This window comes from Colletotrichum godetiae, assembly GCF_030913485.1.
Source record: "Colletotrichum godetiae strain CBS 193.32 chromosome Unknown BDP55scaffold_5, whole genome shotgun sequence".
NCBI classification, from domain to species: Eukaryota; Fungi; Ascomycota; class Sordariomycetes; order Glomerellales; family Glomerellaceae; genus Colletotrichum; species Colletotrichum godetiae.
The window spans coordinates 1,131,456-1,145,873 of record NW_026851253.1 but is presented as its reverse complement, the minus strand read 5'-3'; the positions used below and the strand labels follow the sequence as shown (position 1 = coordinate 1,145,873).

General features: G+C 54.3%; 5 protein-coding genes across 5 annotated transcripts; 2 read left to right on the top strand and 3 right to left on the bottom strand.

The window, feature by feature from the left end:
- Positions 1-1,214: 1,214 nt before the first annotated feature.
- On the bottom strand, positions 1,215-2,918 carry BDP55DRAFT_649035 (mitochondrial carrier domain-containing protein). Its single transcript, XM_060573887.1, has 3 exons — positions 2,323-2,918; positions 1,957-2,166; positions 1,215-1,874 (listed from the first exon to the last, which is right to left on the bottom strand). The coding sequence occupies exons 1-3, from the start codon at positions 2,629-2,631 to the stop codon at positions 1,245-1,247; spliced, it is 1,149 nt and encodes a 382-aa protein (XP_060434634.1). The 5' UTR covers positions 2,632-2,918; the 3' UTR covers positions 1,215-1,244.
- A 1,628-nt stretch (positions 2,919-4,546) lies between these two features.
- BDP55DRAFT_690701 (uncharacterized protein) lies at positions 4,547-5,175 on the top strand (the record flags this gene model as incomplete). Its single annotated transcript, XM_060576893.1, has 2 exons — positions 4,547-4,652; positions 4,757-5,175. 2 exons carry the CDS (start codon positions 4,547-4,549, stop codon positions 5,173-5,175), a joined length of 525 nt encoding a protein of 174 aa, XP_060434633.1.
- Positions 5,176-5,631: 456 nt separating this feature from the next.
- BDP55DRAFT_543568 (uncharacterized protein) lies at positions 5,632-6,293 on the bottom strand (the record flags this gene model as incomplete). Its single annotated transcript, XM_060568418.1, has 2 exons — positions 5,632-6,162; positions 6,240-6,293. 2 exons carry the CDS (start codon positions 6,291-6,293, stop codon positions 5,632-5,634), a joined length of 585 nt encoding a protein of 194 aa, XP_060434632.1.
- Positions 6,294-8,200: 1,907 nt separating this feature from the next.
- Positions 8,201-8,965, top strand: BDP55DRAFT_627620 (uncharacterized protein; the record flags this gene model as incomplete). Its single annotated transcript, XM_060571783.1, has 1 exon — positions 8,201-8,965. The coding sequence occupies one exon, from the start codon at positions 8,201-8,203 to the stop codon at positions 8,963-8,965; it is 765 nt and encodes a 254-aa protein (XP_060434631.1).
- Positions 8,966-9,182: 217 nt separating this feature from the next.
- Positions 9,183-10,672, bottom strand: BDP55DRAFT_627619 (NAD dependent epimerase/dehydratase; the record flags this gene model as incomplete). Its single annotated transcript, XM_060571782.1, has 3 exons — positions 9,183-9,807; positions 9,919-10,219; positions 10,471-10,672. The coding sequence occupies 3 exons, from the start codon at positions 10,670-10,672 to the stop codon at positions 9,183-9,185; spliced, it is 1,128 nt and encodes a 375-aa protein (XP_060434630.1).
- Positions 10,673-14,418: the final 3,746 nt, after the last annotated feature.

The window sequence follows — 14,418 nt, the reverse complement described above, 5'->3', positions numbered from 1 at the left end:
TTGGGCTTATACGTAAGACTGACCTTGGAAATAGTATCAGCATTCAATACTCGATCGTTAATCTGATATATGGATAGCAAGGGGCGTCATTGGCATCAATCATGCACATTCTCCCTATCTTGCTCCGGACTCTCTCTTCCCCCTCTGACGGTCTTTTCCCCCACTGAAACCCCCTCCATCTCCATCTTCTCCCACGATCCCTCTCGTTGTCAAAGATCACATCGCCATCTGAAAGCTAAGTAGTGGCGCGGAAGGTACGTGCATGTAGTACCATGTGTATATGGTCAAGAGTAATCACCCATTACAGCCAAATCCCATTCAAATTTCATCCCAACCAGGCCAGTAGAGCCGGAAACCCCCTCTCCCTCTCTCTCTCTTTCTCTCTCTCTCTTTCTCTCTCTCTCTCTGTCAGACAGGGACATATCAGTCATAGGTGCCAGTGGAAGACAAGGGGAAAAATTCAATCACGTAAACCCCGAGATGGAGGATGGCAAATAAAAAAAACCCCCCGTGTTGAGTAAACAAACCCCTCTGCTTTGGATTTTCGATTTTCCAGCCCTCCTCCATGAAAGGGAAGGCAAGAAAAGCGCGGGATAATGTTGCAAAATGTCATGAATATGGGAAACGGAAGCAAATTGGTTGCTTGTAGTACTGCGACTGAACTGGTACCTGTCACCCTCAAGTATCTTCGGTGCCTACTGAGCTACTCGGAATGGTAGCAAAGCTTTCAGTGAGTGCTTCGATACATAGACATCCATGTATCAAGGTGCTAGATTATATCGCGATTCAGCAGAAGAATACGGGTCTCAGGCGGGTTGAGAATCACTCATGACGGCGTCTTATTGGGAGGGTACATTCATGGTCACGCCGGGGGATGATATATCCTACTTCCTAGGGAGGAAGCGAAGTGAATGTAGAATACGGGGGAAAAAGCATTGGAAATCCCACCTAGTAGCATAAAGACTCTTCTTTGAGCTGGTACGTGAGGTTCAAGGCTAGATGAGCATCTATGTGTTTATAGAATAGACTCTTTTCATTGTTACAATAGTGTAAGAGCTAAGAGGACTCCCTCAAGAGGTCCTCGGTGTACATAGTATACTAGCTGGGTAACGCAGGTCGCGCGAGTAAAGCCCTCCGTACACCCAACCGATAGAATATCCCTTAACTTACTTCTTCTCGGCGGGGGGGGGGCTGCTCCTCCGGTAGTGGGGAAGCCCATAAAGATCTTGAAGTAGTCCTGTCCATCATGTCAGTTCTGTCACACTTTTCTCAACAAAATTCTGATGGTCACTCACGTAAATCATCCACTGGAGACCGGTCAGGGTACCAATCATGACAATACGGACAGGCAGACCGTTCCAGAGGCCAGAGAATCCAATGTCCTTGTAGATCCTGCCCATGGCCGCACCAAACGCCTCGCCCTGAGCGCGGTTCGCGTTGAGCTTGCTGACCATGACGTCGGCCGGGTGGGAGACGATGGCGCAGAGGATACCGGCCAGGTAACCGCTGACAAACGACACGCCCGTCTGCGCGGCCTTGCTGTAGTCGGACTTCTGGCCGGGGAGGCGGGCGTACATCATCTCGACAATGGTCTCAAAGGAGGCAAACTTCATCATGGTGTAGGGGATCTGTCGGCCCCAGAGCGGGTACAGGCCCTTGTAGAGGCCTCCCCACCCTTCCTTGGCCGTGATTTTGCTGATGCCGTCGAGAGTGCCCTTGTAGGGGGAGGGGATGCCGCCCTGCATGCGGACCTTGACGGCCTCAAAGGGGCAGAGGGCGATGTCGGCGAGGAACTCGGCGGAGGCCGAGGCGGAGAGGAAGAGGATCGTCTGGTACTTTTTGGCGTTGTCGGGGCCCGCGAGGTCGGCGTAGGTCTTGAGGGTTGCATGTTAGTCCAGAGGTTTTCCTTCCCCGGGCTGGGACGAGAGATTAATCATGGATAATGTTTGGTCACACCTTTTTGAAGTATTCGTAGAATCCGTACTTGCAAGCTCCCTGCGCGGAATATCCCCAGAAGGTTGGGCCCCAGCCGGTCATAATGCCGCGGAGACCCTCCTTTCGGAAAATCATTCCCCAAGCCTGGAAGTTTCCGCGGTACAGCTTCGAATCGATTTGCCTCCTCACTTTGACGAGATCCAGAGGAGTCACTGCGGTATGCGTCAAGCCCTAGCGTCCCGTGTTAGTCGTGCGCTTCTCATGCGTTGCCGTCGCGGCCGGGCGCCGGGGCCCCGCGCCGTTGTGGGGACCCCGGACCGGAGACCAGGTCACCCGTCAAGGACGACGACAACGATTCAAGACCAAGAAGGAACAGAGGAAACTCACGCAGGCCATGAGACCACCGACGGTGCAAGCAGCATAGTATTGTCCAGAGTACAGCTCAATCTTGCCGCCGGCCGCAGACTGGGCCTTGGCGCTGGCCTTTTCAAACTCGGCCGTGGCCTCGGCACTGAGCTGCTTCGCCTTGCCCTTGACGTCGTCGACGGTGGAGAAGGCGCCGTAGAGCTCGGGGCGGGCCTGGTAGCGCGTTGGTTTCGCCATGGCCGTGGTATCCGCGGTCTTGTTAAGGCGGCTGTTGAAGGGGGACGAGAAGCATCCCTTGAGGGTATCCTGTCTGGGGTAGAGGAACGACATGGTGGTCGGGACGCAATTCGTCTGGACCAGAAGAGGTGGATGGTATGGGAGTTCTTCTGCAAGAATATCTGGCCGGTGAAGTTAGTCAGGAGGTAACGTGAAGGACGATTATACCCCTGCGATAAGCTCGAGAGGCAGGAGGAGCGCGCAATTGAGTTTCGCTATAGAAGCTCGAGCTCGGAGGAGGCGGCCGACACCAGCAATAGGCGTTCACAGCGCGATGCTGAAGAGGGTAAACCAAAGATGTTGAGGGTTGCTACTTACCGAAGGAGCGAGCTGAGGGGATTTCTAGCTCAAAGAACAGGAGGAGAGGAGAGTTGGTGCAACGTCAGTCACGCGACACAAGTGACCGTTTTCGGCTTATGCGAGAGCACCTTGAGGATGGAGGACTCGTTTCTCGAGAATACGGAAGCAGAGGGAGGGAAGAGGGTTGCGAGCGAAGCTGTCGCAAATACACATACACAGAGGAAGAAGAGGGAATCAGAATGAGAGAGAGGTCAGAAGCAGGTTTATTATCATGCGAATATAATTGGGGGAAAGGGGGCGCCAGCGCTGGTGAGTGGACGAACAGGATAGCTCAGGAAGGACTGGGGGCCCAGCGAGCGAGTGGTAATTCCCTTGACTGCGATAGAGGAGGAGGAGGAGGAGCCTAGAGATGTGAGAGAAGGGGTCGGTTCGGATGGTTCGGTCACGTCCATGTCGCGGGTACCTCGACCTCATCGACAGTTTGCTCGGTGATGTCTTCTGGACTTGGGTAGAGCTTACGCGCCAGTGACCAACAGCTGCTGCGAAAGGCGTCGGGACGGTATGGGTGACATCACACCTCACAATGGGGGGTCTGGACCTCGAGTGAGAGTTGCTGTACTGTGTACTAGAGCAGAAGTAGCTCGAGTGGGGCACCGGTATGCGACAGGATACGACGAGAGGAAAGGCTCCCGTGTTATCGCGAAATGGCCCGCGCTTATCCCCGGATTTTATGGGACTTCGCCGTGAATTCGTTGTTTCGTCTCCCGGCGTCGTTTTTCATTACCATCGTCCGCCAACCGCTTGTCAATTTAGATTTATCCTTACTGTCTATTTAAGTCATCCTCAATCCATCTTTTACTCGTGATTTTGTTCCGTGAAGTTTATAAAAAGCACCGGAACCAAGAAGGTGTAGATACGTTGTCTACTTTTGCGATAGAGCCGATGGCCCAAATAGGAAATTGCTTTGAAACTACACTAGAGCATCCAGGCTGACCGTGATCATGAGAACTTCCGTCGAGGGATTTTTCAAGGGGACATGTTCGTTCTCGATGCAAGAGACAAGAAAATTTCAGCGAGCAGATGACCGGAATTCTATGGATCTCATTCTCGAAATGGTAGGACTAATCTGGTATTCCTTGTTTCAACTTCTCTTAATATTTGTATCAACGGGCTATTCCGTGATGCTCTACCCGATAGCTCCCGTCCGGTGGCTTTGGTGACTCTTCAGCAGTAACACCCCGCTGTGGAACCCGCCCAAGGTCGGTGAAGGAACGGCGGCAGGCAGCTTCAGCGAAACCTTAACAATTACCTGCGGATACCAGGTGCAGGTGGACCGTGTGAACAGCTGGATCCCACCCCCCACATCGGCGACATGCAAATTCGCAATCCAGCAGCCGGCCCCCGGGCGCCCATCAGCGGCGCGCGTCTGTGAGCAAAATCCGAGACACCGCCCGACTATCAACTGTGGCGTTTCCCGTACCTTGCCGCCAAATCTTCCCGCCCTGTCGACACCGCCCCTCCTCTCTCCAAAAGAACCCCGCGATAATTGATATCATCTTTCAACTCACTTGCACAAGCGACCGGCACCAACCACGATTGGTGATACCCACTCTGTCTCGACTTTCGACCTTAGATTTGAGAGTGTTCACAAGATTATCAATTCCCAACAATGGCGGCTCTGGCTTCCACTCCTGCCGCCGCGGCGCCTACGTTGCAAACCAGCGAAACCTCCAGTCCCTTCGTGTCAAAATGGTCCTCCCGCTACCGCGGTGTACGTGAACATCCCCTCTAAACCAACCCTCCCTTCTCCCGTCCCTCCGCCCCGGACCACAGACCTTGAGCCCTTTTCCCCCGACTAACCTCTTCCCTCCCATCGTAGGCCACAGTAGAAGACATCGACCCCCCGCCGCCCTCTCCCTAACGCCCACCGACCCCATCTCCCACGCCCTCATCTCTGCCTTTGAGCGCGACTACACCCACCTGACCGTCGTCGACGCCCACCGCGCTCTCGTCGGCTACCTCGCCATCCCTCACCTCCAGGCCCTCCTCGACGCCGGCAAGGTCAAGCCCGAGGACCCCCTCTCGAAAGCCATGGTCCGCTTCCAGCGTAAAGGCCGCACCTACCGCGTCATCACCATGCAGACACCGCTGGAGGAGCTCGAGGCCTTTTTTGCTGGCGACGGCGTCGAGGCGAAGAAGAGCCACTTTGCCGTCATCACGGACGAGAAGAGGCGTTTCGTACTGGGTGTCGCGACGGTGCAGGATCTCGAGGAGTTTGTCAAGAGGAGACCGGCGTGAGTGAAAAGGGCTGAGGACAGATCGGTAGCGGTATACAGAGAGAACTAGGATGTCGGCAAGCATCCAACGGTCGTAATGAATCTATGGAACGACGACACATGGTAGACGAGACGGGTGGCTGCACCAACTCAGGCGTTGGCGGTTCGCATGTTGAACCGAAGGGAAGCATTGGGACCATGACTGGTAGACAAGCAGACGATTCAACATTGCTCTCTCTTGTCGTCACGTACATTTTTATAAATGAGCATCCACCGACTAGGTGTTTTTCAGACGGGTTCAATTGCTATCCATGCTCTCAAAGTCTACTCTTCGTCGGGCTATTTCCTAGCCTACCAGCAAAACGGCACGGTCCGTCTTGCAAGCGCGTGTGGTAGTCATGCTTCGTGTATAGTAGAACCGGTCTCATCATCCAACCGCAATGTAAAGAATTCCCAGAAAACGCCGCGTGCGTCAGATTTAAGGAAGGTAGTCGTAGACGAGGCGAATCTCGACTCTCTTACCGCCCTTCTGAACGAGAACGTTACGGGTGTAGCGTCTCTCTCCATCGATGGTCTGGAAGCCCCAGATCTGGGAGGCAGTCCAGCCGTTGTCGATGCTCTCGACGTGGCTGTAGAGGTGGGTCTTGCCATCGGGGCCGGTGGCCTCGGCTTCGCCCTCGAGCCAGCCCTTCTTGAGGAATTCGTCCTCGATCTCGGCGAGAGTCATCCAGCGGCTCTGGCCACGGACGCTACCGAACATCCAGTCGGAGTGCTCACGCCACTCGTTGTCGACGCAGCGCTTCTCCGTAGTGCCCTTGAGGCCGGCCGTGGCGAACTGGTCAATATCGAAGTGGGTGACGGGCTCAGTGCCGGTGGCAGGAGGAGAGGGCGGGGCGGTGTACTGCTTGACGTGGAGGGTGACAGTGGCAAGGCCGACAGCCTTACGGGTCATCCAGCCAATGCCCTGGAGGGCGAGGGCAGGCTCCGGTGAATCGGAGAGGGTCTTGTTCTATTGTGGCTGTCAGTCTCCTTTCTTTGCGCACCTGCTCTGCTTCGTGGTGCTGTCCAGAACATGGATGAACGTACCATGACCCACTGGCCATTGAGGTCGGCGATCGTCTTTGTGGCGGGAGCAGCCATTTTGATGTGATGTGTGTTGTGAGTGTGAATGTGCTTGGTCTGTGTTGTGATGAAATTTGACCGAGGAGGTATTTAGTTTTTATGTCCTGAAGCTTTGGTGAGCTTCAACGGGTAGAAAGGGAGACAAAGGTGTGGTGGTGGCGGTAAAGTACCTTTAGGTCGGTGGTGGTTGGAGGGGTTGCAATGGGGACAAAATGTCAACGGGTCCGCAGAGGTGAGATACGTAAATGTAGGTAGGCCCGGTTCGCAAAGGTGGGATGTCGTCAAGCCAAAGTCGTTACTCAAGGCAGGCACAAAGTCTGTTTCAGGTAAGCCACCTTCTTCTTTTGGTTTGTAAATTGGCGGTAGAATAAATAAGAAGATGGGAAAGAAGAAGTTGGGCTGAGCAACAAAGGTGACGTGGAATTTGACTCCGGATGGAAGGCGCCCAATCCGTCGGCGCCTTCTTATACGCCGTCTGCTCCGGCATCAGCTCTTTCCAGTCAGGTCAAGTCAGGAACGAGCTCTTCAGGTCCAACAGGGTGTCTGCCGCAGTACTTCGTACCAACAGCTTGAATTGGAGTTGGGAGGTACCTACCTACCTTACCTTACCTTACCTTCCTTACCTTGGACAAGCGGGGCGGGGAAGTATCCCTCCCCACACTGACACTGCCACTGCCACGCTTTCACATGAAGAGAAGAAGCTCTCGCTCTCTCTCTCACTCCCTTCTTCGCAATCGCTCAGCCAGCCCCGAATAAGGACAGCTCTCTATCACACGAACCTTCTGCGACAGCTCAGACGTCGGGGCCGAGGCTCGCGAGACAACCTCCACACCCTTACGCTTTACCCCAGACCCTGCCAATCTACCTCGAAAAGGGAGCGCGCGTGAGATCATGACCGCATACACCCTTCTCTGCAGACTGCAACCTCCCACACCCAGAACTACGCTCCTGTCAGCATTTTAATCCTCCTCTTAACTCCCCGAATCTGGGCATGCCAGCATACCACCTGGACCTGCGCGAAACAAACGGCCAATGGCAGCAACCAGCCCGACACTCACTTCCCCAATCTGGCCGCCTAGCCCGGTCCGGGTTGCGTCCATTTAGAGATAGTACGGGGAACGTAGCAATCCGAACAACCGTTCTTCAAGACCAATACCAGAACATCGACCTCGACGATGCTCGCCCCCGTCCCATGTGCACCCTGAGTGTCAGTGTGTCGCTTCCCAATCAGGCAGCCAAAAAAGGACAAACTCAGGGGTGAACAGACACCGCAGGTTCCGAGGTTCGAGACAGCGCTGAAGAAGACACAGAAGAAGAAAAAAGAAAAAAAAAAGACCAAATGGGCTCTTGCACGGTCTTCATGATGCAGGGCGGGCAAGGGTCATTACCTGAAGTAATCCAAGGTAGGCATATGCATGACGGGTAAAGCAGACAGACGCAGGGACAGACAACACCTCACAGGCGCGCAATTCATCTGAGAGCTTCGACACTGCTTGACGCTTGTATCCGAACAGCAATGTCGCATACACCGACAGCTTCTTTCCCCTCTACTCCGCCCAATGACACGACGCCAATCACGAACTCGGTCCTCCCCAACTCTCCATCCCGTCTCGGGTCATCAGGCGGGAGATGCCACCCCACGGCTTCGGCAGACTTTTGGCCACACTCAGCCTTTTTCAGTTCTAAGCATGTGCGGGACGGACGCTACTTTTGCCCGTGGTGGCGGAATGGGACGGGGGCCCAACCAAGCGAGCTGCATTCTTTTTCCAGCCCAGGCTCACTCTCCCCGTCGACGGATTCATCTCCATAAAACCTCCCTCAAGCCTGGCTAAAGCTATCGTGTGGCGTCTCAATCTCAGTATCTCAGAACATTCAGCAGTGGACTCGGTGATCGACTAGCTGGTACAGACTGCTACCCGTCTCGGATGCCTCATCGCACGACAGCATCCCGTCAGCGGCCCTCTGCCTCAGCTTGGGTTTCACTGCAGACATTTGACAGCTCCCACAGTAGTGCCACCCAACCATTGCCGACGTCGAGCGGACCTGTCTCTGGTCTCCTGGCTCCTGAATCAGACCCTGAACCGACCATCGGGGAACGATGTGTTTTAACAGCCGTGCCACAAGCGAGCGAAGCGAAGCGCAACGAGATATTCCGAACCAGACTCGTCTATTCGACGAATCGTCTCGAGGATGTGTGGTGCCTGACTGGGATGACTCTTGCGTCCGAAAGGGTTCCGGCCGATGGTCGAAGCTTTGAGCCTTCTACTCCTCGAGATGATAAGCAGCGCTGCAGCGAGGAGGGAGATCCCTCGTTACGGCGGGGCCAAGCTCCAAAGAACTCAGTCATGCAGGTAGGAGAATCCCAGTTACCACGGGGCCAAGAGGTGGCCGTCCGCGACGTTCCTGCCCGCGAAAAACCACACGTGAGAGCTCTTTGCTGTTTCAAGAAGATGCCAGCAGGCAACCCCCTGCCTGTGACAGCTCAGGTACAGCTCCATCGCTTTGAACCTGCTTCAAGAATTTGCGCGCTCAATACTTGCACGGTCTTTGTTTTTTCGCCTAATTTCGTCGTGGATTATTACCTTCAAAAATGGTGCCAATATACATGGCCGGAGCTACGAAGAGTAATAAAAGGAAAAGGATATCTTGGTTATACAAATGCCCCGGCGCTCCCCGCCATCGGCTCCTGAATGCTGCTCGCACGCAGTGGAGTTTCCAAACAAACGATTCGACTGATATCATGGCGCGCGCTCTCCCTCTCTCTCCCTCTCTCGATTCCGCAACTCGCGCCTGCGCCTGCGCTGGTGTCCTCCCCCGTTCCTTCGAGTCCAACGAACCCAGGCCGAAAGTCATCATCCGCACGCTTTTTTATGCTTCTAGTTCGTTTCTGTCCGTCATCCGTGTCCGTCACGGCCACCAATTCATCGTCTTGTAGCTCTCAATCACCTCCTCGACCAATTCCTTGGTCAACTTGGGCTTTTCGTACTGGAAGCCAACGACTTGCTCTAAACGGTTGCCATCCATGCTCAGATCCGTATCCTTCAACAGCTCCTTCTCCATAAAGGGCGTGAGAGGTCCCGGCCGCGCAATGCCCGCCTTCTCGAGCAGTTCGGCCCACGGTCCCATAAGCTCGTCGTTGACATCGTCGACGACGCTATCCATGTTTAGGCGCGCAAATGTGCTGATGAGTTGTCCCTGGAATCCCGTCTCGATCTTGAAGATGTCGCCAATAATCTCGGACATGGTGCCTTGTGTGGTGATGCCCTTGTCGACAACGTTAAACGTGGGCACTTTGCCCATGGTCTTGACATCCCACTTGTCCTTGCCTTTGCTGTACCACGTCGTGATATCCCAAAGTGCTCGTACGGCATCTGTAATATGTACCGTGTTCTGTCGGAGGCCCTTGTCCCACAGCCACTTCATTTCGCTCTCCAGGTATTGGTAGACACGGGCCATGCAAAGTGCCGTTGCGACCCATTGCGATGCGTACGGGCCGTAGACGTGTGCTAAACGGACAATGATGAGGTTCAGTCTAGAAAAATAGTGTCGTTGAGTCAGCTTGGAATGATACACGACGATGCGCTCCGCAAGGTAGACGGAGCTTTGGGAACGCTAGGTGGCGAGCGAGGCCCGGGATACGTACCCCTCAATCTTTGCCAACTCCTCTTCGGCTTGCAGCTTGTAGACGGCAATTTTGCTCCAAGGCTTCAGTTTGTCGCCCTCTTTGCTCGGGGACGAGTCGGACTTGTAGACCATGCCGGTGCTGAGTTCGATAAAGGCCTTGACCTTGCGCTTGGCTGCCTCCTTGCCAACGGCAAGCGACAGGCCGAGAGAGCGCAACTTGTAAACCTCATCCTCTTGAGAATATCTCGTTTCGCCACCGCAATTGAAAACGTAGTCCCACTGTTTGCCGTCGGCGCGGTCGAATATCTTTGCTAGGGCTTCTGCAAGAGGGCAAAGAAAAAGCAAGAACAGTTAGCCAAGAGCAATATCACAGTGGGTGGTTTCTCTAGGATTTGTGTCGGTTGGCAAACCTTGGAGATGCCAAAGACAGAGAGGAGGGGAGGGGATGGGCCCCAGAGAAGAGAAAGTGAAGAAAAGACGTGGACAAGTGAGCGGTGATAGGTGGTGAATGGGAGAGAAAAGGAAAAGGGTGAAAAGCAGGTCGTGTCGCCGTTCGGGTCGGGTGACTTACGTTCTCTGCTTGCATCGGCCTGCATGAATTTGCTGCCGGCGCAGGCGTCCTGGAATTCGGGAGCAAGCCATGCGAGTTGGGGCAAGGCCTTGTCGACAACGCGGACCTCTGATGCGAGGTCATTGTCGTGGATGTAGCGGGCCAGGAAGCGACCGATGTAGCCCAGCCCCCCGATGATCAGGACTGAGGGTTTCTCGGCCATGGTGAAGGGAAGGGGGAGGGATTCGGTGGCAGAGGCGGTCGGTCGTGTGGTTGTGCGTTTGTGTGCGGTGTTGTGTCGTCGGAAAGAAAAGGATATTATGAGCAGCGCAGGTTGATAAGTTTGGGGGCAGAGGGGTTCGAGGTCGTGGTTGTGGTGGTGGTGCACTGGGCGCTCAGCGGCAAGGCGGGAAGAGGTACCTCTGACGGGCAGGGACGACAAGGACAGCGAGGGTAACGGACGGCGGGGTTGACGTCTGGTGTCCAGGTTCCCGTCAAGTTAGGGGTGATTTGCGGCTTTGCCCTGGCCCCCTGGGACTGGGAGTTGCAGCACCAGGATTGCGCGAGTTTAGTGTTAACCACGGTGCAGCGGGATGGATGCGGGCGAAGCTCGGCAGGGGGTATTTGGGGGGGGGGGGGGGGGGGGGGGCGAATGTCCACCCGGGATAGTTGGTGGGCAAGACTTTGGGGAGGGCGCCGAATGAAGATGGCAGACGAATGGCCCTGATGAGATATAAATTACGGATATCAGGGCAACCAATGTTGTTAAGGTCAGATGGCAGAGGCGGGGAGACCAGTCGGAGGGGTGAAAAGAGGAGGAGGAGGAGGAGGAGGAGGAGGAGGAGGAGGAGGAGGAGGAGGAGAGAAGCTGACGAGGGGGGGCACAAGAGGAATAATGACAAAAAGGAGGTTGTAGGCTTGATGGTGGTGTGCGTATGTACAGAGATGCGTGGGTGCGTCTGTATATGTATATATGTGATTGTGTATGGTATGTTTGTGCGTCTAAGGTAAGGCAAGGTAAGGTAAGGTACGGATAGGTGTGTGTGTTGTGCTAGTGTAAAAGATTCGAGTTGGTTGGTTACGTATAATGATATCGAAAAGCACATAAGTCAACCTAAGGTGGCAGTGGCGTTGGCAGCGGCGTTGCGCACGTCGTGGAAAAAAGACAAAATCGAGAAACTTGAGACGACAGATGGCCCTTTCTCCTTTTTTTGTGTTCCCTCCCGTACAAGTATCAGAAAAATAAGGAGGGAATAATCAAAATTTTAGCGGAAATGCAGCAGCATAAAAAAAGAGACGAAACAGAGCAAAGACGAGCTCCAGCACGGAGTATCCTCCAATACAATGGTGCTGTCATTCAAAACGGGGGCTAGATGGATATTGGAGCGGGCCGTGGAACGAACGGAGAGCGGGTCAAGGGACGAGGGGGGGCACTGGGGCACTATGAAGACTCGAAGAAAGTGGGAGGAAAAGAGGAGATTCTGGAAATGACAATATCCCTAGGGATACGGAGTACGAAGTACACACACACGCACACGCACACGCATACTCACACTCACAAGTGACAACACTCACAGTCTCTTACTTCTTGACGCTCTTCAAGCATAAAGTCAACAACCAAGAGGTTTCTTGACAATAGTTAAGCTGGCCGATGGATTGCTGGTGGAGGTTTTATGCAGCTTCAAACTTCACACTTACAGAACTCAAGCCTGCCATGCACTTTGGCCTTCTTACTTGAGTTGGTAACCCGTGGACAACTCCTGCCACTTGCTCCCCGCCAGCATCAGGTCCAGGTCACGTCCAGGTAGGTCCAACTCCCAGTCCATTCCTGCCTCAATTACTTACTCGGGCTATGTACTCCGTACTTCGTACGAATCTTCACAAAGCAAGAGCGAATACGTACGGAATATCCGTAACTTACCCGTAGGTTGCTATTACCGAGCCCCTGCCTGCTGAGTGCTGACCTCACCACCACCATCTCACCTTGCTCACCTACTCGAGCTTAGTTCAGGTAGCGTAGCTTGCAGCAGCTTCTCGTCGGTGTCCTCCCGCCATCATCTCACGTTTCAATTTACGCAGCTCGCTGACATGTCCTCTATTGTCCTGCCTGCCGTGCCAGCTCCGTCTGAGTCACTCCGTTTACACGCTAGGGATCCTTTCCTTTCTCCAAAGACCAGAGAGCATCCTTTTCCAGCACCCTGAACCCTGACTGCGGCGCAATCCACCAAGAAATCAATCCCCCCCGATGGAGAGGAACAAGTTCTGGCGGCGGCTACGGCGCTCTATCTCACCGATACGGATACAAGCACCTTACCAATTGCCGTGCTAGGTTTTCCGCCATACGGACAACTTTGGTACGCATACTCCGTACGGAGTAAGGTACCTCTACTATCTGAGATGGGCCGCGATATTACTCTGACTAGGTAAGCCAGCGTTCCAAGGGGCGAAATGCCACCGACCACGAACTGAAATTTACAACCACAGCTCCGGTATCGCATGCTCATTCTCATCGACCGTCTTCGCCAAGTTGCTCCTTCGCCATGCACCCGCTCTCACTCGGTCACACACACAAAAAGGCAATGGGAACTCGGGAGCCATGGGCTAGACACCAAGACGGCCTGCTTCCTTGTCGCCAAATTTACAGTGCCCTGTGCTCCCTTAGAAACCCCACATCGTTGCAGCAGCAAGATGTCCCCCGGTCCACTCCATGCCGTAGCGTCCACCATCTTTTGGACGACGACAAGCATCCACTCCTATCAAATCATCACAAGAGGGGAGGGGGCGAGGTCAGCCACTTTCATCGATGAACGTTCGTTCTGCCGAAAATCGAAATCCAGACGGGAGGCTCGTGTCCGCATGCTGCCCAGAGCCTTCAACCAGGCCTACCCCCGTCACCTCTTTCCCTGGTTGTCGTTATTGTCGTCACTTTCTTGCGTCTATTGGCTCCATCGAATCCCAAATACACGGCAGAGACATGCGCGCAATGCTTCAGACACAGAATATAGTCTCCAGAGAGACATCGGTGCCATTCTTTCAGAAAAAGCCATGCAAGGTACGCACCCATGGTGCCCTCGCACTGCAATTCCGCGCCCTAATTGCCTTCTATTGTCCAATAATGTTTCTCGACAGCCTCGGATTCTGTTGCGTTCCGACTCAGGTTTCTCCCAACACATACCTGATATCGTGTCCACCCCTTCCCGTACCACCGAGATCTTCGCCAAAAAGCAGGGAACAATCCATGCCCGATGGCAACTCGTTGATTTCCCTCCCGCTATTCCCGGTCTTCCACGCATGCACGCACTCACACTCACTCACTTCAACACTTGCGGCTTGCCCTGCGCCTGCATGCCGGCCGGCATCTCCGTCTTCTCTTTTCATTGTCCGGCCCGGGCCAGGAACCACGGCTATCCACAGTCCATCCCCTCAAGTCAAGACAGCGATACAACAGATCTTGTCTCACCATCAGCCTCGATTCCGAGTAACACGCCCATCTCGCTGGAAACAAATTACGAAATGAACAATGCGAGATCAAAGGGGAAAAAAATTACTTCTAATTGGCTCTGCCGTTGCTGTTGGCTACCTTGCGTCCCAAGCTTCCGGCTAGCGCCAGCGGCGCGAAGTGTCCATCCCATGGATCCCGCCCCGTTCCCGCTCAGGGGCCTTCCATGATGCGCCTCGCAGATGGGTGCTTCTTGTCTAGGCCATGTCGCCGTATCTCAACTTTAAAAGGGGGCAATCAGTGTGACAGTGAACCGCACACGCACCGGCGCGCTCCACGGGCAGGTTCGGGCTCGGGCACAGCTTTCGGCCATTTGGCTTTTCGCTTTTCGCATCTCCCTGCATCCTGCATGCGGGGAGTCCTAGAGGAGATCTGCTGCATGTTCTAAAAATCTTGTGGGATCTGTTCTGCAACGGAGCACGCATGTTTTCTTTTTTGGCGAGAGTGAGGGCTGATTCAATTTGTCAGTC

What these genes read in the sequence shown, in the direction of transcription:
- BDP55DRAFT_649035 (XM_060573887.1), bottom strand. Translation starts at nt 2,631, where the DNA reads ATGTCGTTCCTCTACCCCAGACAGGATACCCTCAAGGGATGCTTCTCG. An exon ending in TCGGTGGTCTCATGGCCTGC is followed by an intron (nt 2,167 to 2,322) that starts GTGAGTTTCCTC and finishes ACGGGACGCTAG; the next exon opens with GGCTTGACGCATACCGCAGT. An exon ending in TCTACGAATACTTCAAAAAG is followed by an intron (nt 1,875 to 1,956) that starts GTGTGACCAAAC and finishes GCAACCCTCAAG; the next exon opens with ACCTACGCCGACCTCGCGGG.